This window comes from Drosophila simulans, chromosome 2R (genome assembly GCF_016746395.2).
Source record: "Drosophila simulans strain w501 chromosome 2R, Prin_Dsim_3.1, whole genome shotgun sequence".
Lineage (NCBI taxonomy): Eukaryota > Metazoa > Arthropoda > Insecta > Diptera > Drosophilidae > Drosophila > Drosophila simulans.
Window position 1 is genome coordinate 1464815 of NC_052521.2, and position 22873 is coordinate 1487687.

A 22873-nucleotide genomic window follows, 5' to 3' on the forward strand; every position below is an offset into this window, starting at 1 on the left:
TACTGGTATGACTCAGGAGTCAACGATTTATTATTTTATTTTTTTTTTTTTAAAGTCGTGTATATTGTTGTTTTAAAAATAATCCCCCTTTTCTTTTTCTAGTTCTACATTTTAAATTTCCGAATCTGAACTCGAATGAGAATCAGAATGTGAATCCAATATTTTGTCTCATGGATCAGGTTTAAAATTAGACTGTATTTCCAAAAGACTTATTACTGCCTTCGGAAGTGGTTTTTCCTATTTTTTCTCTCTCTTTCTTTTAAACTAATTGTTGATAATAGTGGGTCCGAGTAATCAATCGCTCTGTGGAAAATATCACTTATCCAATTGATCCAACTATTTTTCCTTGCATGTGATAGTCGGTCCCTTTTGTAAAGCTTATTCCGGGCTTCACTCGCATTTTCAGTTTCCTTTTTAATCTTTCTCCTGCATTTTGCTAAGATAAGTTTCGGCCATTTGCTTCGGTGTCTTGGAGTTTTCAAAATCACTAACAAGAATTCTTATCTTAGACGCCATCCACTTGGTATGTTTGGAAATAAATCGGTCTAGTTGTCTGTTACACTCGGGCAGTTTTTTTTTAATAAATAATTCAAAATGTACTATTTTTTTGTCAATCTCTTCTGTCTTTTTCGATTCCTGATTATTGTTGTTGATTGCGGAATAAACGTAATCTGAAAAATAACTTATTTGCCTATTGTTACGCCTCCAAATGTTCAGAAGGTCGCTATGTCTGAACTCGAACTTGCCTATATAAAATCAAATTTTTAAGAAAACGAGCAAAAATGGGCAAAAGATATTACTTTACCGTGAAAGACAATAGTTAAAGGTACAAACTGACGTTTTTAACTTTTGTCAGAAATTGTCAGAAAATTAGTTATACTCCACGAAACACAGGGGACACGTTAGAATTTTCTGTTAAAATACACATAAATTGGATGTCACACAACATAAAAACAGTACAACTATACATATATTACCTACATAAGTTAAAAACATCATACCTTGGCATTTATTTTCCATATTTTACTATAATTTTTGGATGCGTATTAACGATTGTACTACGTGCAAAAGTAAGCAAATAATTTAGCTGGAATTGCATTCTCTCAATCAGCTGTTTAACACTTCACCTTTAAAAGCTCATAAAACGATTTTGTGAAGCTTTCGGTCAATTTTGTTTTTGGTTTTTATTTATAGGATTAATTTCGTATTAGAAAATAATTGCTTAAGGACGATATATTGACATAAAAATTTAGACTTTATGCCAAAAAAAACGAATTCTGGACCATAGTGCACTGTCTAACTCGGCGGAAAAGAGATTGCGATTAGTAGTTGACTATCGTCAAATCAACAAGAAACTTTTAGTAAAAAAATTCCCTCTTCCAAGAATAGAAGATATTCTTGATGAGTTAGGAAGAGCAAAAATATTTCTCGTGCCTAGACCTAATGCCAGGATTTCATCAAATTGAACTAGTCGAAAGGTCTAGAAATATAACATCATTCTCAACTTGGACAGGTTCGTATCGCTAAGCGTTATTACCATTTCGGTTACAATAGCCAACTCATTCCAGAGATTGAAGACAATTGCATTCACAGGCTTACAGCCTTCGCAAGCGTTTCTGTATATGGATGATTTAGTTGTAGTCGATTGTTCGGAAAGGCAAATGCATGAGAATTTAACCGATGTCTTTAAATGATGTAGACAACATAACTTAAAACTGCATCCAAAAAGTGTACTTTCCTTATAAAGGAAGTTACTTATTTAGGTCATAAATGTACTGATAAATGCCTATTACCAAATGGTTCTAAAAATGAGGTAATCAAAAATCAGCCAGCAAATTCGGACGACAAAGCTAAATATTCGTAGCATTTTGCAATTATTACAGAAGATTTATAAAAAAATTAATAAAGGTACTTAAGTGGCGTAAGCAAGCTTTGTAAAATGAATGTTCCATTTGAATGGACAGTGATTGCAATGTAGCATTCGAATATTTAAAAAGGATCTCAGTGAAACCAGCACTTCTTCAGTTCCCGGATTTCAGCAAACACTTTTGCATAACCACAAATGCTGGTAAGTATGCTAGTAAGACCATAACGGTCAACTGCTACCAGTGGCATACGCTTCGAGAGCCTTGACAAAAGGCGAATACAATAAGTCCACAACGATTATCAGCTATACATTCGGCAATTATTTATGCGTGTTCCTATTTATGAACACGTGGCGAAAATAATGAATGCGTGTAGTCGCCGTTTACTTCTTCTCCATGTTCCCTTTGCTATTATGCGTGTTCCTATTTATTGTCAATGTGTGAGGATGAATAGATGAATTATCTATGAACAGGATTTTGCAAAAACGAGAGCGATAGAGCTGTTGCTGAACGTGGCCACTTGCGCTGCTTGGTTAGAAAGGGAAAACTATATAATGAAAAGGGAATGCCAAAAATTGAGAAGAGACAAAGCAGGCTGCACGAAACTGGAGTGAGGGCATTAATCGTGGAGAAGCCAAAGCAGACGCAAGTGGACTCGTGACTGCGCACAGCTGCATAAAAATTATATAGTGAAAAGAGTTATGAGCAACGCTGATATGGATGGACGGACGGACGGCGAGGCCCCTGATATTCTTAACCCGACATATATATATATATATATAATAGTTCCAAATTAACAAGAATGCGTCTTGAGTACCTAGAGTACCTCAAGGGGAAAAATAACTATAATAATAATGGGAATAACTATCCCATAGCTTAAGGATATTAATAGGCTATAGGATATTAATAATTTGATAAGACAAAGTTCTATTGTAATGAAGAAATCGATTCAGATCAGTTCTCCCAAATGCATAATGAAGAATCAAGAATAACTAAAATCAATCAAACACAACTGCCGCCGAGTGACAAATCTTCGAATTTGTAACTTATGAATTTTAAAGAAAAGGGCAATAAAATACCGAATGAAATTAGCGCTATTAAAAAAGGTTACAAAGATAGATAAAAATGACGAGGTTGAAATTAATGCAATTCTTTCTTAATATCATGATGATCCGTCAGAACAAGGCCTCCCAGGAATTTCTAGAATCCTGATAAAGATAACACTTGTATTACTTCCCAAAACAATTACTAAATATGTAAGACGTATCTAAAATGTCAACAAGCAAAGATATTAAAGAATACGAAAATGCGAATGACTATTACAGAAACACCAGCAACAGCATTTGGAATACTTCTGATAGATACCATTGGTCCACTTCCTAGAACAGAATATGGAAATGAATATGCTATCACTATTACTTGCGAGTTAACTAAGTATTTGGTTACGGTACCCATACCAAACAAAAGTGAAAAATCAGTTGCTAAATTTATTTTCGATAAATGTATACTATAGTACGGCCCAATGATAACAATCATTACGGACATGGGAACCAAGTCTAAAATTCCAATAATAAACGATTTGTGCAAGTATATTAAAATTTCAAACATTACCTTAACTGCACACCACCACCAGACTTTAGGTACAATTGAACGCAGTCACAGAACATTTATGTGTATGCTGGTACATTTCTGTAGAAATGATTGGGATATATGGATTCGATATGTTACTTATTTCTTCAACACAACACCGTCAGTAGTTCACGAATATTGTCCATATGAAATAGTGTAAAACAGAACTTTTATATAATATGAATAATTACTATAAAGATGTAAAGATAAGTTTTGAAATAACTTATGGAATGGCTAAAAGTATGTCAGAAAAGGTAAAAACCGATATAATACTAAAATATGAAAGAAACGTTAGTTATTTTACCCGTTACTCGTAGAGTATGAGGGTATACTAGAATCGTTGAAAAGTATGTAACAGGCAGAAGTAAGCGTTTCCGACCATATAAAATATATACATATATTCTTGTTCTGTATCAATAGCCTAGTCGATCTGACCCTGTCTTCCCGCCGTCCGTAGGAACGTTGAGATCTCAGGAACAATAAAAAAGCTAGAAGGTCGCGATCTCAGGAACTATAAAAGCTAGATGGTTGAGATATACATATTCTAGACATACCTATGTACAGTTGCGGTAACAATAATAGCACCATAAGCACATATCGTGTTTGTCCCAGCGTTTCTGTATTTTCTGACACTTTTATTATCATTTTACGCACTAAACTTAAATACTACAATGATTTCCAATCGAAATGAAACTAGTAACAGATCTAATGGATATTTTAAAAATAATTTGAAAAACAAAAAAAAACCTTTAAATTTAGGCGGTAACAAAAATAGCACTGTTTCTCGTAGTTTGCTAAAACTAAATAAAAAAATAAAATAAGAGTTCAACAAGAGGATTATATCTCACGAACTATGTTTAAAGAATCTTAATATTTGGTTGCGTGGCAATCTTACTTATACTTACTTATACAATACTTATTATTCATGCAATCTGACTTAAAAAAAAAACATTCAATAATTTTTTTAGGAAATCAACTTTCTACCTGCGGTAGTGCTATATTTTAGCCGCAGCTGTACATATTCTAGAGACATAGACGCAGCGCAAGTTGTTTGACCCATGCTTCCACGCACAGAAACCGCCCAAAACTGCCAGCCCCAATCTTTTAAAAAATGTTTTGAGTCTTGTAAATTTCTATCGACTTCCAAAAAAAATGTTTGCCACGCACATTTTTGTAAAAATGTTGGATATTTTTTCATAATTGTATTAGTCTTGTAAATTTCTATCGATTTACCAAAAAAAAATTTGGAACGCCCACTCTAACGCCCTAAAGCCGCGTATACTTTCCACTAGCTGAGCAACGGATATTTTATTGTCGGGGAACTCGACTATAGAATTTTATTTTATTTTTTTGTAATATTGTAGTATTTTCGAACAGGTACATCTAGCTAGGAACTTTGCCCATAATCAATAACAACACATTTCACGTAGCCTCGATAAGTAAACGGCAAAATCATAATTTCTTAGCTTATAAAAATCAATACTTAAGTTCTAAATCTGTAACCTACCAAAGGAAATATTAAACAACGACAAGAAGGTGTACACATATTAGTTGGTTTACCTATTTGATATGGCATTAAAAATTCCTAAGATGTACTAGTATAGTCCAAGAAAAAAATTTTCTGTTAATGTCATAATTGGCGTATTTTGATTGAATTGGTGAAAGAACCATTTTTTTATTTTGTTATTGAACATAATTTAATGTATTTTCGTTATTTAAAGAAGTGAGCGCTCCGAAAGCGTTTAATTTGCCAGTTTATAAACACAAGTCGACGTTGGTTAAGCCGTTAGTATGGCCTGCGAGACAGACGCAACTTCTTTTCAATTTCAAACTGCCGAAGATCGGTTCTCTCCAAAAAGTCTTGACGGTCCAAATACCTAAATCGTTGGGTAATAAATTCAAGTTTATCTATTTAAATACAGTCTTGTTCCAAACTCACCCGTCCTTGCCTTTGTTATGCGAGCACAGAAGTTCGTCTATGCCTTCGTCTTGTTTAAAGTTTTTCCAATCCAATTGTGACCTTTCAAGCACTGTCAATTTCTTTTTCTTTTCAAATTTATTTATCATGGTACCGATACCTTTTTCAGAGGACAGTCGTTTAATTTTTCCGAGTCTGGAAACTGAAGATGGCGTGGTGTTTTTGGTACCGTATTGATGTGTAGTTTTTATTATTGCCGTAGCGTTTTTATCATATTTATTACAAGTCTCATGCGAAGTATTGGTGGCACTTGCCGCATTTCCCCCCGTATAATCTGTTTTTTTGTTGATTACGCTTTTAGTAACCATGTCGCCAAGAAAATCGGCCCATAAAGCATCCGACCGCGATTTTTCAGACTCCTCTTCGGAATGAAGGTCGTCACACTCCTTAGACCTGCATTCCTTATTATCTCCGTCAGAATGCCTTGTTTTCCGCAATGCCTTTGCAGTATGCTTTGATTTTAGGACTGGGTATTTTTCAGACTTGTTCGACATATCACTTTCACTCTCATCACTACCCTTGCCTGAAGTCAACAAATCGACATAATAATCCTCATCGCTTTCGCAGTCCGATACGTATTCTTCTTGTAAGTTCATTGTGTCGTGCTTTCAAAAAATCAGTTTTTCATATCCAACAAATATGACCCGATCTTAAGAAATGTAAAATCTATTCCTCTATAATTTGATGAACTCTTATGTCTGGACTCCACTACGACACATTTTCGCTTTATGCTATACTCTCAAGGATATCCGGAAAATATATACGTTTAGCTACAAGGGGTTGGGTTAAAATGATTTTTATTGTCTTCTTAAACAGATTTTGCGTTGTACTTTTTTTTTTGTATTTGATTTTAAACACGGTTTAAACACCCTCACTTGAATGCCCAAATAGCTCCAAAAACTGCAAAACCTTTGAAAAAATTTATTTGAATATTTTTATTTTATTATTTGCCCAGCCGTTTTTATCGATAAGTTAAACAAATTTTTGTCATTTCCCGCTTTAATAAACAGAACATTCAACGATGTTTCAGCATCGCAGTAGATTGCTTTGGCATTTGGACAGACATTCATGATATGTCATCATGATATGTTGATAGACCGGTTTTAGATCCTAAATAGTTTTTGAGGACACAAGCTGTTCGATGGCGAATGTCGAAAACTTGCAAATGCAGGTAAGGAATTATTTTTTGTCTTGGAAAAACTCTCATTAGCATTACTCCCACCTGAGAGGGTATGGGGTCCCCGATCCACTCTTTCTTAGGATGTCTGTCTTACTGGCCTTTCGAGAATTGACCTGCAATTTCTAACTAAAGGGGTTTTAATTGGAGTCGCTAGATCTTTGAAATGAAATATATAAAAAATACATGTAGGAGAGATATTTGCGAAATATTCTTTTTATTTGAAAGGTCCATCGACCCATTATTTATGGAATATGACATAATTAAAATGACCGCCACGGCTTCGGTTGGTGGCGCATACACGAAAGGTCAAATTTTCGATGACTCTGGCTCACAAATAAGGCTGTATTTGATCGATGGCGTGGCGTATGTTAACTTCGAGGGCATCGGTGTTTTGTGGCTTGTTGGCATAGACCTGCGACTTAAGAAAACCCCACAAAAAAAAATCCTGCAGAATCAAATCGCACGATCACGGCCAGTTCACGTCGCCTTCGCGCGAAATGGCCCTATTAACGACCAGAGCACAGCTATCGAAAATAGCGACTTACTTTTAGACAAGCGAGCTGATAACATGGCATATGTTGCTGGATTCGTAGCGTTCACCACAATGCTGTGCACCGCGGTGGTGTTTCATGCGACCAGCTGGAGGATGAGAGAGACAACTGCAGCAACGACGTTAACTCAGATGGCAAAGTCTATCCCAGTTCGCCCGGCTTATTCGGGCCGGCTTATTCGGGCTTATACGACCAAGACAATTTCGGCATAAAGAATGATCACAGCGTTGTGATCAAGTTTATAGGTAGAGAAAATGGTGACAGCTAAGATGAAGAGAACTCGCAGAATGGAAAACGAGTTGGACCTGTCAAACCTGAACTTATTCGCACGGACAAACCTGGACGCCCGAGTTACCAACCGTGGCTTTGGGGGTAACAATGTTTCAACATATTACATATCTTGACTGCGAAACTATTAATCAAAAACACTGTTACTCTCGATGAATGAATGAATGATTTTTATTGGCTTATGTATATTCTTAATTATATGTATTGTGTTGTGTTCTGTTTTGGTGTAATTTATGGAAATTGAGTGCAATGACTGCGTGACTTATAGCCATTTCATTTGATTGTACTTATTATTATCTTTTTGTTTCGATTTACTAATCTGTTTGCCTATCTTTAATTGTTTCTTTATGGAATTTTTGTTATTTCTTTTATTCAAAAGTTATTCCGTGATCTCCTCTATCTGTGTGTTTTGAATATTTTGGTGTTATTTTATGTCTTCGGTTCTCCTTTCTAAATGCTATGTCTTCTTCTGTTAACGGTATTGTGTCTGTTCCTTTTCCATTCAGTTTTTGTGTTCTTTCTTTGGCCTTTGCTGTCATTTGTGTCTGTAATTGGGTATATAATTTTGTTTTAAATTCGTTAAGTTTTTGTAAATAATCAAGTTAGTCTGAATATTGAATCGTTCTATTAAAAAGGTGTGTATTGTAGCATATTGGACTAATCTACCCTAACAATACAATAAATGATTGGGTATAACTTAGCGTCAATACATTGTGACACTTTGTCATAATAAATATAAATATACAAATATACAAAAAGACCACCAAAAAACTACGTAAGCACCCCAGCGCCCCAGTAATACGATCTAACGCTTATACATAAGCCGATCGCGGAGCGTAGGAATGCACTTTGCAGCTCAAGTGGTCAATGCCTTCTGCCTTCTGTATATGTATAAATGTAAGTAAGAAAAATGTATATAAATGTAAGTAAGAATACATAGATATAAACAATGTATGTGTGGGTTGGCTGAACCCAACTTCAGCACACTTTGATTATTCAAATAAAGAACCTCGAACAGAGCAGAAGCTAAGCTCTTCTTTTCTTAAACATCAAAATAGCACCCTTCACAATAGCGCCTTTCATAGTACTTCCTGCGAATAATCCGTAAGGCGTTAATATTCTTGCGGAATGCACAATCTTGTATGTTATAAACGCAATAATTTCGTCATGTTTGCATTCTAACTTTTGGTCTTTCCTGACTTTGTAAATAATCCTAATGGTTTCTGTAAGCGTTTAGTGCATTCTACTTTTGAGTTGCTACTCGATTGATGGAATGATGTGAAATGTAAGTCAATGCTAAATTGCTTTGAAGAGAATAGAGTTAAACTGCACAGCTTGGTCGCAGATGATTTTCCTCGGTGCTCCGAAATTACAAATACAAGGTTTGATCTGTTTTGTGATATTAATGAAATCCCTACTTAATCCCCCAATTTGAATAGTATGGGTATTATCGTTAGCATGGTTTTATTGTTGATGAAATACAGATCGATGTGACCAATATCTACGGAAGTACTGGGATTTCTGGTAGCTGAATTTTAAATTTTTGTGGGTTGCGATCATATTTCATTGTGTGACATACGTCGCAATCATTTATTATTCTGGATATAGTCTATTTTATGCTTAGGAAGTAATGATGTCTTTCGTCGTTTCGTATATATTTTGAAATCATTCATAGGTTTTTCCCTGGTTTCTCTGTTGCCTGTGTTCTCTGCACTTTGTGCGGTTTCTCCATTTGTTGCTCTTGTCGATTCTGTATGTCATGAATATGAATATGAATGAATGAGCTTTTTTGTATACAATGTTACTTTTTTATACACGATGTCGTCGTACTCATACTCGGCTAACTGTAATCGCTATCTTATTAATTATACCCGTTACCCGTAAATTAAAAGGGTATACTAGATTCGTTGAAAAGTTTATTACAGGCAGAAGGAAGCTAAAAACCTATTACCGCAACTTGGTCAGCCTGGGGCCCGGCATGACCCTAACCGTAAGGGGCTTAGCGGGGCCAGAACGAAGTGGTATCTTCGTTACCTTCAGCAGGGCAAGTCACCCGCAGAAGCTTTGTCTCTGGCCAAGACACCGCAGCCGCTAGAGCAAAAGCTCAACTCTGCTTCGAAGCGGGCAAACACCACCCTGACGCCTCCGACGGAAACGCCTAAGAGGCAGAAGGTGGAGAAGAGCAAGCCACCGAATGCTCCCTTCGATGGCCCAAGTATCTCAAGGGATGGGACTAGATGCAACAACCAGCAGATGGATCAAATCACTACTGGCATCTAGGCGAGCCATGGCCACTATAGGAGGACAGTCGTCCACAGTATCTACCACAAGGGGATGCCCCCAAGGGGGTGTCCTCTCGCCTCTCTTGTGGAGCTTGCTGGTAGACTTGCTGGTAGACGTGTTGCTGGACAGACTGACCCGCAGAGGTATACTTTGCCAAGGCTATGCTGACGATATTGTCATTATAGCCAGAGGTAAATATGAGGAAACACTCTGCGATATCATTCAACTAGGCCTCAACGTGACCAGCGAATGGTGCAAGGAAGTAGGCTTGAGCCTAAATCCTAGCAAAACTGTTATTGTTCCTTTCACAAATAGGTACAAGCTACAGAGAATGAAGGCAATGATGACAGGGTTAGTCAGAATGTCGCATAGAGGCCAGCAAAGAAGTTAAGTATCTTGGGATAACCCTCGACTCCAAACTTAGCTTCAAAACTCATGTCGATAACACAATTGATAAGTGCACCAGAGCACTTTTCACGTGTAGGAAAATTGCTGGAAAATCGTGGGGGAACCTCACCACGCATAATAAGATGGATGTACCTCATGGTAGTCAGACCCATACTAGCCTATGGAGTAATAGCCTGGGGTGATAGAGCACACCTTAGCACCACTAAGGTGAAACTTCATAAGCTCCAAAGAATGGCCTGCATATGCATGACAGGAGCAATGCGCACCTGTCCCACTGCAGCCCTAGAAGTACTAATAGAGGTAACACCGCTTCATATCATCATTGAAATGAAACGGAAAGCCACCCTAATAAGAATTGAGGGAGCAGGAAATGACTGCAACCTTACAAGAAAGGATGCTGAAAGCCTAAAAAGGGATATCCCTTTGCTGATACAACCAAGGGATGAGATGCAAGCTGAGTACAGGTTCGCTCAGAACTTCAGCACTCATCTCAGTAATAAGAACAGTTGGACAACCCTGGGGAAAGTGCACCCTATGAAACCACAAATAATAAAGTGGTATACAGACGGATCCCTCACCGAAGAGGGAAGTGGGCTGGGGGTTGTAGGCCCCAGGTTAAAATACCACGAATCAATGGGCAGATACACCAGCATTTTTCAAGCTGAAGTCTGTGCTATTGGACGCTGTGCGGAGTTTAATCTGCAAAGGAACTATCGTGGCATGGACATTGCTATACTGTCTGATGGTCAAGCAGCCATAAAGGCGCTCAGCAAAGCTAAGATAACATCTAAGCTAGTAAATGAAGTGAGGACAGCCCTAGACAAACTGGGAGCTGTCAACAAACTCACAATAAGGTGGGTCCCGGGACACAACAACATCCCGGGAAATGAGCTAGCGGACAACCTAGCCAGGAAAGGGGCAGAGAACCCTCTAATTGGGCCCGAACCATTCTGTGGTGTTGGTCACCACAGAGTACTGGGCTTACTTAAGTCAATAGAGGAAGAAAAACGTCTGTCCTTCTGGGAACACCTACCAGGACTTAGGCAGTCTAAGATTCTCCTTCGTGAATATGACCACAAAAGATTCAAGACCTTAATGACACACGGGAAAAACACCGTGCGCATTTTAACTGGCCTTCTTACGGGGCACTGCCGACTTCGCAGTCATTTGCATAAGATTGGCATTGCAGACAGTGAACTCTGTCGCTTCTGTTGCATGGAGGAGGTGAGCTCTGCACATATTATATGTGACTGCACGGCGCTTTCCATCAGGAGGAACAGACTCCTGGGCATGTATGTAGTCCCACGGGAAACAATTGCAGCCCTGAACCCCAATAAAATTCTGGCTTTTATATAGTGCATTGGACTTCAGGGAGATCTTTGAGTCATGAAGGGGTAGTACAATAGATCCTACTGGGTCGCAGTACACATAGAAATCCACTTAATAATAATAATAAATATTAAAGCACAGAATACAACAAAACAATTGTATGCTCTCAGCGAGTTGATAAAGCAAACTGCTCTCTCGCTTTGCTCTCGCTTTTTTGCTTCAGCTCGCAACTCGCTTCGCTCTCACTGTAACATCTTTCGAGCGATTGCTTAAAAATGCATGCATTATCGCATTTTCCCCCCCATTCTGACGTCAGCCTAAGCGTTTTTATAGTCTTCCTAAATCTGTATGGTTTTCTTTACTTTTGGTTGTTTCGTCAGTTGTTTAATTATCTTAGCTAAGTCCTTAATAGATTTTCTACAGTAGCTTAGGAGCCCGATAAAATATTTTATGTGTGTTCTTGTCGTGGGTAAGGGAAATTTCGTTTCGGCTTCTATCTTTTTGGGGTTCGGTTTTCTGCCTTCTGGCGGATCGATATGTCTCAAAAAGTCTATCTCTTTTTTAAATTAGACATTTTAAGTTTTTTGAGTGCAACCTTTAGATCTTGTATGTGTTGTTAAAACGACGCCGAGTATATTATGATGTCGTCCATATACACTAAAAAATATTTTCCTACTAAATCTCCTAACAAGTTGTTAATGAACCTTTGGATTGTTGCGGGGGCATTTGTTAACCCGAATGGCAAAAATTCTCAAGAATTCGAAATGCCCCCATACTACCGTAAAAGCTGTTTTCTCTTTGTCTTTTGTGTTCATTTCGATTTGATGATACCCGCTTTTTAAGTCCAGCGTGGAGTCCGTCAATTAATGCTATTGGTTGTTTGTCCTTAATTGCTTTTTTTTCATTAATTTTATTGAAATACGACTAACCTTAATTTTCTTTATCCAGGTGCGATTTTCTTGCCTGCCAACCAAACAGATGCACTCCATGGTGAGCGACAATTTCTGATCTTACCTTGATCTAATATCACGAAAACTTATTATTATTATTTTTATCTCTGCGTTTTCCCTTATAGAGTACCTAAATGGTCTTGGGCATATGGGTTGTTCGTCTAATAGTCTAATATTATACTTTGTTCCTTTTGTTACTGACAATTGATCGGCGTCGTTATCAAATAGTGTTCTATGTTGTTTACAAACTTCCAAATTTTTAGGTTTTTCTTCTTTGTTAAGATATTCTGTTCTTATGTTGAGTTTAACTCTATTGTCATTGTTTTCAATATTTGTATGTTTTGCTGTGTCCATTTCTGTAAAACTCTCTGTCTTTCACAACATTGCCGCTGTTACTGACATAATTTTAATAGTTATTTTTCTGTTCCTGGCCTCCCCGGTTACTGTTCCCTTGCTCTTGTCGGTTCGTGTTATGGTTGTTATTGTAACTTGTATTGGTTGGTTGTTATGTGTTTGTGTTATAACTGTTGTTATTTGCTATCTTGCATCGTAAGTTGGTCCATTACTTTTATTGTTATAGCTGTAACGTACCCGTATACCTGATATTTCTTGGCATAGCAATTTTATAGATATAGAAAAAATTTTCTTCACTTCTTGACTCCCCAAAATTATCAATTAATGTTTGTTTAATATTAACCCAATTGTTTTTTACTCTCTCCAATTAATGTCCAGTCTTTTTGTCCTATTTTGTCCTATATCTATTTTGTCTCTAAATTCTCCTAATATTAATTCTCCGTATTCTGTCTTTTCTATTTTGGTGACCAACTAACGGTACCGCGCTGGATCTGGGACTCGAGACGGCCACGGGCACGGAGGTCGAAAGGTAACGGTGCAGACTTTGGACATGCACAAAGATGACGCACCGTGAACTAACGGTACATTATTTGTTACTTGAAATATCGTGATCCGTGTGGCCTATAAAGGGACGGTGCAAGTGCAGCCCGGGGCAGTTAGTGAACTAGATCGTGCGTGGAAGGAATCAGTGAATTAAAACGTGCGGAGAAGGAGACAGTAAGTTAGAACGAGCAGAGAAGAAAGTGAAGAGCACACTGTGAAAGTGTCGGACAGAGAGAGGCGGGCAGGACACGAAAGGACGAGCAGTGCAAGTGGAGAGTGATCCTTGGAGTGGAGGGACAAGGGCCTGGCGTGTTCAAAAGTGTCAGTGGAGTCAGTGGTCAGCAAAGGTTGTCCCAGGCCGAGCGTTGCCTCAACCCTTGGACGATGCATTCTGCCCCATACCATCCTCATCCCGTTCAAGCCAAAACGTCGTCCGTTGTCATGGAAGAACAGGACAACGAAGGCAAGACGTCGCAGAAGAAACGCCCCAGGAGCAAAGTGATCGCCGGAGAAGTCAGCCGTTGAAACTTTACAATAAATCGACTTTAATCAGAACCTCCGTTTTTCCTTGGTCGGGCAATCACACAAATCATAAATTTGGTGGGACGAACACATAACCTTTACAACTGTAAATGCAGCTAATATAAAATTTCAACTAGATTAATGCGAATTTTTAAAAAACAAAGTTAAGTTTTTGGGATTCGTTATATCCGATAATGGAATACAAACAAATATAGCTAAAAAGTAGGAGCAATAGCCAACCACAACCAAAAACAGTTAAAGACTATAGAAAATTAATAATCGATACGATCGATACGTCAGTAAAGTTCGGTGATCAAAATCAAATAAAAATTTCGAAAATAAGATTATAAATCTCTTTAACTTTAGTCGCAAACCTGCAGTCGTTGCTGTGCAAAACAGCGTGCATTTTAAACTTTTGACTCTGCCTTGCAGAGTCGGCATATGACAACAACAAACAACAGTGGATAAGGTGCGTTAAACTTGCAATTTGTACCCATTGAGCCCATCTCTCTGTGGACTTCTCAAAAACCGTAAACACCAGAGCGAAACTGAAAACGACCCTGCCCATTAGGCTGGTGACTTGTCTCTCACTTGTTAACGCACAGGCCGGAGTGAGATAAGAAAATGATTTCTATTTTTTCCGAGTTGAAAATTTAGTTATTTATTAAAAGGATAAAAACACACCTTCTAGTCCACCGCTCTCGGAAGAGCTGAACCGATTCGAGAAGATGAAGAAAATCGCTGGACATACTCCAGCAGAGATGCGAGCCATGATTGCCTCAAGGCAATACGATTCTTATGGCCTTTCACAAGGAAGTCTTGGTAAAACCAGCTCTGCTTCAACAGTAACTAATACAGTTACCACTTCTCTAGTTTGTTCAACAACATCAACGTACACTGTGGGAGCTCCGACAAGTACTGCTTCGACAAGAACTGCTTCAGTTATGTCCACAGGTTATACTGTGCTAGTTTCAGACCATCCCCCCTTCTAGACGCAGGAAGCGGAACCCTACCGATTCTGGAAAAGATCCTACAATATTGAAAAAAAATAAAGAAACCATTTCCCGTGCGTCTATGGGAAAAACAAAACAAACTTCCCATCAACTAGTCTGTGCACCGTTTCGCACCTTTAGCTGAAGAAATAAGCCTTACCGAAGATATGGATACTGATCAGGAATCAATTGAATTTAGCACTGACAACTCAAATACTTACCAGCCGCGTCAAACGGCAGCTCCAAAACCTCCTTCAATATGTGTGCCTAATGTTAACAGTATCAGTAAGCTAGAAAGCACCCTCAACCAGGTAATCTCTGAAGAAAAATACGACATACGTACCTCCAGATCAGGAATCTCTCGAATCTACACAGCAGATGCAACGTCATTCAGAAGTGTGGTTCGTAACTTGACTGCCCTGAATTGCCAGTTTTAGCATCATCAACTGCGTGAGGAAAAAACCATATAGGCTGGTGGTGAATAACATACACTCAACTGTCCCAAGAGAAGAAATAGAGTGCTGCTTCACAGACAAAGGCTTTGAACATCTACTCCCCAAGGAAGCCTGGCAGGAATATAATCTTGGCTGATGGAAATGACGACGAAGAAGCCATTATCGCACAATCTCGACAAAATCTGTTCTTTGTAAATCTTAACCCGACTCCAAATGTGGCCGAGTCTCTAAAAGTTAGCCGTATTGGAAGGCACAGGGTTACAGTGGAGAAGGCTACTCACAACAAGGGCATAGCTCAATGTTACAATTGCCAAAATTTTGGACACACCCGTAATCGCTGTCACTTAAGCCCAGTTTGCGGGAATTTTGCGGTTGAGCATCCTACCGGTTCTACTCTAACAGGAACCTTGCCACTCTCGAGAAGGCAATCGTGGACATTAACGCCAGATTGGATCAACTTTTTAAATTAGTCATGGAAACAATTGAGTCCAACAAAGCTTTTCGTGACCTAGTCCACGTTCTGATTTCTAAAAAATGATAGTTTTAAACTTAAAAATCGGATTATGGAACGCAAGAGGGTTAGTACAGAAGAATGAAGAACTTCGACTTTTTCTTATTGCCCACTCTATAGAAATCATGCTAGTTACTGAAACTCATATGCGCCCTGGACTAAAAGTATACACTCCTGGCTATGAACAATATTATGCCAATCATCCAAGTAACACCGCAAAAGACGGTTCTGCAATCTTCATCAAAGCCAATATTCGCAATAGTCAAAATAAATCATCAGTGCGCACTGATTTACAAGTCCCCAGTCTCGATGTACCAACGAGTGGTGGTATTATCAAAAAAGCTTCTCTGTATCTTCCTCCAAATAAGCGTTGGACTAAAACCGACTTTGATCAGCTAATGATCACATTGGGCACCAAGTGTATAGCAGGAGGGGATTACAATGCTAAGCACCAATGGTGGGGCAACATAAGGGCATGCAGTCGAGGAAAACGACTACAAGAGGCCATCATAACTAGTTCTAGCGAAGTTCTAGCTACAGGTGAACCTACCTTTTACTCATCTAACACTAGACTGACGCCAACAGCTTTGGACTTTTTTATCGTAAGTGGGGTGCCAATAAATAAATTTTCAATTGAAACAAAATACGATCTATCTTCTGAACACCTACCTATAGTAGCAACATTAAGCCACACTCCCCAATATAAATCCAGAAAGAAATCCTTACTAGCTCCCGGCTCCTCTGTCGAAACATTTAGGAATGTCCTAGACAGACGCATTAACCTAAACATGGACATAAATTATCCAGAAGACATCGAAGATGCTATAGTGATGTTCATGGACAAAATTCACGTGGTTGCGACACGTGCTACACCAGGAAGTAGAAATTCTCCTACCCAGAGTAGACGCAGTGTACTTCCACAAAATGCTTCAGTTCTCATACATCTCAAACGAAGAGCTAGACGAGAATTTTCCAGAACAGGAGACGCAGCGGCCACAACATTTACAAAAGGTTATCAAATCGTCTTAACAAAGTTCTGGTGAAAAACAAACAAGACCACTTTGACCAAATGCTGGAAAATGCAAGTCCTGATGCATCGACTAACAACTCGCTGTGGAAAATCACGAATAACCTTAAAAGACAAGTTATTCCAAAGGCTCCCATCAGAAATCCGGCTGGTGGTTGTTGCGGCTCCAGTCAGGAGAAGGCCGATATCTTTGCAAGCAGCAGAGGATAGATTTAAGCCACTGAATCTTACTCCGGCAGAACACCGAAACAGGGTGCAATCACTCATGGACCAACCTTTTCAAATGGCCCTTCCCACAACCCTGTTACTTTGGAAGAGGTAGTAACCCAAATCAAAAAGCTCAAACCTAAAAAATCGCCTTGTGAGGACCTCCTAGATAACAGGACGCTCAAACTTCTTCCCATCAAAGCTGTACTTTTCTTAGTCCTATTGTTCAATAGCGCTCTAAGGCTGGGACACTTTCCAAGCAAATGAAAATCAGCAATCATAACGATGATTCCGAAGCCTGGAAAGCAACCCACTGAAGTAGATGCATATAGACCCATTAGTATTCTACCCGCACTAGGGAAAATGGTGGAAAGGATAATACTAGAACGCATTCTCAAACTTCCAAGCGTGAACCAAGCTATTCCAAAGTGGCAGTTCGGTTTCCGAAAAAGTCATGGCACTCCAGAACAGCTACACCGAGTAACAAACTTTGCTTTGGAGGCAATGGAGGACAAGATGTATACAACAGCTGTATTCATGGATATACAACAAGACTTTGATAGAGTTTGGCATGATGGTCTTCTAAGTAAGCTTAAGACCCTTTTGACGCCACAGCTATTTCTTCTTAGCAAAATCTTTCTATCGAACAGACAGTTGAGTGTGGTTGTCGATGGCGACAAATCGTCTACGCGTACAATCTCAGCAGGCGTACCCCAAGGCAGTGTTTTAGGCCCGACTCTTTATTCGCTGTATACTTCTGATATGTCGGATTCCTGGTGCTGTACAGAAGTTGAAGACGAAAACATTCTTATTGCAACCTACGCGGCTGACACCGCGGTAATGGTCAGGAGTACAAGCATAAGTGATGCAACCAGGGGCCTACAGGAATATGTGACGACCTTCGAGAAGTGGGATACGGATTGGAATATCGGCATTAATTGCAGCAAATGTGCTTGCGTTACATTCACAAAAAGGCCTTTGAACTGCTCTGGAATTTCCATGCTCGGCTCCACACTTCGACACGAGACCTTCTACAAATACCTCGGGCTGATTTTGGACAGAGGACTAACGTTTCAAAGACATACGACTATGATCAAGCAAGCAGTACTTTCAAAGGCTGCAAAAATGTCGTGGCTCTAATCGCCGAGAAACAAACTCTCATTGGCAAATAAAGTTCGTACATGAGAACCAGAGATATAGAAAGAGATCTTAATATTCCAAAGATAGGCGATGTATTGAGGACCCATGCGGAAAGTTAAATGCGGCGACTAGGTTCCCACCCCAACACCCTGGCGAGAAGGCTTATCCATCCCCCGAAAAAAAGAAGGCTAAAAAGGTTCCACCCACATGATCTCCCATCGAGATTATTATAATTATTTGTTCATGGATAAGAAATCAAATAAATATTGTTAGAATAACTTAATTTATAACGTAATGTATAAGTAATGTATATATTGGTATGCCTATGCTGTAAAATTTTACGTAAAACCTGGTCAAGCTGCCACATAGGTAGCAGTAAACTTGTTTAATTCCAATTAATAAAATTTACAAAAAAAAAAAAAAAAATAATAATAATAATTAATAATGGGTTACGCATCATTAGCTAGACCACTCACAACATTGCTCAGAGGAGAAGATGGTTGTATTTCAAAATCAGCTTTAGCCAGAAAACAAAACCAACTCAACGATGAAGCCATAAATTCCTTCGCAAAAATCAAAAGTACCCTAATATCCAATGATGTCATTTTACAATATCCCGACTTCAATAAAGAATTTTTCCTAACTATGCCTCAGACTAGGCAAAAGGAACACTACTTTCCCCAAATGACAGATCAATATCAATAATATCTAGAACCCTATCCGAAACAGAAGAAAATTATGAAACAGCTAAAAAATAAATGTTAGCCATATATTAGACAGTAAAACCATTCATTAAAAACATGCTATTTGTACGGAGGGACAAAAGTGGAAATTTATACAGACCATGAAACGCTTAAACACGACTGTAATTGGAAAGGAGGAATACAACAAACAACTCCTCTATAAGCCAGGAATGAAAAATATAGTGGCAGATGCTCTTCCTAGGTCCCTTAAAACAAAACAAATCAAATGAATGCGATTACCTCAACACAACATAGTTCTCAATGCTTAACCCACAATCTTATCGTTGTATCGAGGTACCGATTAAAGCATTTTAAAACCAGACATTTATTTATAAAGAACACCCTCCCGAATACAAATTTATACTTCTGTTTCCCACATTCCACAGATATATAATTTCACAACAAATATTTTCTGACGATGACTTGTTAAAATTACTGCAAAAATACTTAAACAGTTATACATGGAATTTACACGACAGAAGACATAATGGGACACATTCAGAGACTATATCCAGTACACTTTCAATCCTCTAAATTCAAATTCACACAAACCAAAGTAATTGACCTAAATTCAGAAGAAATTTAGAAAAAATATTACAAACCCATAATAGAGCTCACAGAAACGATGAAGAAAATAAAATTCAAATAGTCCAAAATGTTGGACTAAAAATGAAATAAAAATAGCTAATCTCGCAAAACAAGAAGTAAAATATGATTGGCACCTACCTAATCCAGAAACAACCGAAACGCCAATTCCGGAATATCCGGGTCACAAAATAATTATTGACATATTCTCGACGGAAAGAAAATTAGTTCTGACTGCAATGGAATGACAGATTTACAAAAACCACAATAAAGAACGAAAAGAAATAATAATTGCCAACCAGGCCAAAAAATATTTGTCAAACAGAATACCAGATTAGGCTCAAAACTAACCCCTAAAATTTTAAAAAGAGTTAGTGAAAGAAAACGGAAATACAACTATCGCCACCGAAGCCGGACGTCTTGTTCATAAAAGTAATATTAAAAACCACTAAAAATTTTATATAATTATAAATAAAAAGTCCGAAAATCTCCTAGAAAATAAACATAAGTCCGTTCAATTAAAAAAAAAATAATAATAATTCAAATAAAAACAATAAAAATATATAACAAAAATATAAAGACCAATCACATTTACCAGCTGTCGTCTGACTGCGGGTACCAATCCGATCATGAAGGGATCGGCCCATACCCGCCAAAAAACGAGGTTTTTTAATAAAACAACATTTTTTTTCTTTCATAGGTAATTTTTAATTTTAATGAGAAATAGAAATATCTTCGAAAACGAACTTCTGAAAATACACGAGCACACTGTTACTGACCTAAAAAGAAAAGCTACTTATACCATACCTTAACCCATGAAATAGTCCAAACAATCCCAGCATTAGGCACTCTCACTTCATTTATTTGGATTGTATCAACCTGGAAATATTTTGCAGGAAACCCTGATCATGCTGACTTAGTAATGATCGAAAATATTCTAAACAACCTAATATCAAATAATAACGACCAAATAATTATAATTAACAAACTAGAGAACAGGATAACAGGATAAACAACAAACATCTAATTCGATAAAACGTGACGACTATTTTAATAATGAAAAAGCGACAAGTTTACAGAATGAGGTTAGATTAATTAAGGTAGAAATGCTAAACATTAAATACGCAATTCAATGGGCAAAGCTAAATATTATAAACACATAACTTTTAAAGGAAATAGAAATTGCAGAAGTCCGTAATATTTTCCATAAAGTCAACTTAACTTTCTTGTCCGTTGAAGAAATTTTAGAATTTGTCCATGTCTCTGTCCTCCACAACAAGACATAGGTTATTTACATTGTCAAAATACCAGAATTAGAAACAACAAATTATCAAAACCTTTTAATCAAGCCTGTAATAAAAAATCATTCAATTGTACAGCTAGAAACTAACGAATTAATCCAACACAAAGAATAAATGTTTAAAATACCAATAAATTGTAAATCATGTAATAATTTAAAAATCTGTAATAAGGAAAAATGTTAAACCTAAATAACCCAAAATGTATTTTTAAGCTAGTTCAGGGAAAGGAATCGCTGTGTGACTTTAGCAACGCGGAACACAGTGAATAAATAGAAGAGATCGACTAGAGCATATAATACTATATATATATGTATATGCATAATAACAATAACTTAACTCAACATCTAATGGGCACATACTAAGTGCACTTCTGGAATTACAAAATTTACATAAAAGGCATAGAATTCAATAACAAAGAAACAATAATTGTGAAACCGGGAATATCACTAATACAGATGACTCCAAAACTAGCCGAGCGGCTACAAATTCTATCCTTAAAATCATTAGAAACTCTCCATATAAAAAACACAAAGCATCTAAACGAATTGGCAACGCACTCTACGGCTATAAATAAATAAAATAAACAAAACTGCTCGAGGACTAGCAGGATTTTGAGGAGGTAGAGTAAATTACAATAAATTCAAGCCGATAACTAATCAATAAATAATTAACAAGAATTGCCTTAACGAAAAGTAACAAAATGTTTAACAACAATTGCAACATGGTTCAGTTCAATAAACTGAACATCCGCCTATCTAACCTAAAACTGCAACATTGTAATACATTGTTCAGTTCAATAATCTAAACATTCGCCTAAGACGTCGTAAATGCCACCAACAGCGTCCGCAATATGTCTTGCTGCGTAACGCCCACGCTAGCTTGGGGTATTCTTAAATCATTTCTGTTTGGTCACAATTTTGAGTTAAATAAATTCACATTCAGATAAAATTCTGTTTTTAAATTAAAGTAGAATTTAATTTGCATGTTCAAAGTCCGCACCGTTACCGTTCGACCTGCTTACCCTTGGCCGGCTCGAGTCCAAGGTCCAGCGCGGTACATTCCTGCATTCCTGCCGTCATCGCTGTTTCTAGGGCGTTCCCCTGCACCCAGATTTGTGGGAAGTTTTGCTCGATGTTTTTGCACTGTTCACAATCGTAGCCAATAGACAAGCACACCTGCACTACCAATTGGTGTTGCCCTCGTTACACGTGGCCTAGGCTTCCCAAGCTACCACTAAGAATCGCACTCTTTTTCGTAGCTAATTCTTTTTGAACTTGGTTTCGCTTCGTTTTGCCTGCTCCTGCTCCTCAGAAAGGTCAACTAAGCTCCAAGTTTATGTAGCAAGCAAGTGATTAAACTTCCTCTGCATGGAGTTTTCCATTTATCTGAATGCTCTCCAGTCAATGCCCTTCGCACTCTTATTGGTATCAACTATTGTTTCCGGTCATAGCGTTAAACATTTTGTACTCTTTACGTGGACGGCCCACTTATCATCTTCGGACAATTTTGGGGCGACCTGAAAAAGTCTGCTGTGATGATTGCTGTTCTGCATCGGACTCTTCGTAGTCATCACTGCCTTAAATGTCCAACTGTTCATCCTTGACAATATCATCTAGGTGTCCTCAGACTCTTTTATATAGATATTAACCTCTAAATCATTTTCATTTCAAATCTGTTTCAATAACTCGGGTAATCAAAATATTTTATTTTTTTTAGAAGTTTAAGAATAGCCGTTAATATGTATTCTTTTTTTGACGACACTTTTTGCTATGTGTTTTTTTAAGACTAGCCTTGCATTCAAATACCCTTGCATTGGGATACACTTGATTTCTTACCGAAACAGACTTCCAATGGTGTTTTGTCCGATCTGTTCCGCAAGTATGCCGCTGTCATTAATGTCTCCCCCAAAAAATTCTCACCTACTCCATGGTGAACCAACATGCTACGAGCCATTTCATTGAGTTTTCTATAGGCTAGTTCGGCAACTCCATTGTGTTGAGGAGTAAAGGGTACAGTTAGATGTCTTTGTATA

At 37.9% G+C, this 22873-nt stretch overlaps 1 protein-coding gene across 1 annotated transcript; it reads right to left on the bottom strand.

Moving 5' to 3' along the window:
* Nucleotides 1-5138: 5138 nt before the first annotated feature.
* LOC6730394 (craniofacial development protein 1) lies at nt 5139-6165 on the bottom strand. The gene is made up of 2 exons (XM_002102016.4): nt 5434-6165; nt 5139-5371 (listed from the first exon to the last, which is right to left on the bottom strand). Exons 1-2 carry the CDS (start codon nt 6066-6068, stop codon nt 5281-5283), a joined length of 726 nt encoding a protein of 241 aa, XP_002102052.1. The 5' UTR covers nt 6069-6165; the 3' UTR covers nt 5139-5280.
* Nucleotides 6166-22873: the final 16708 nt, after the last annotated feature.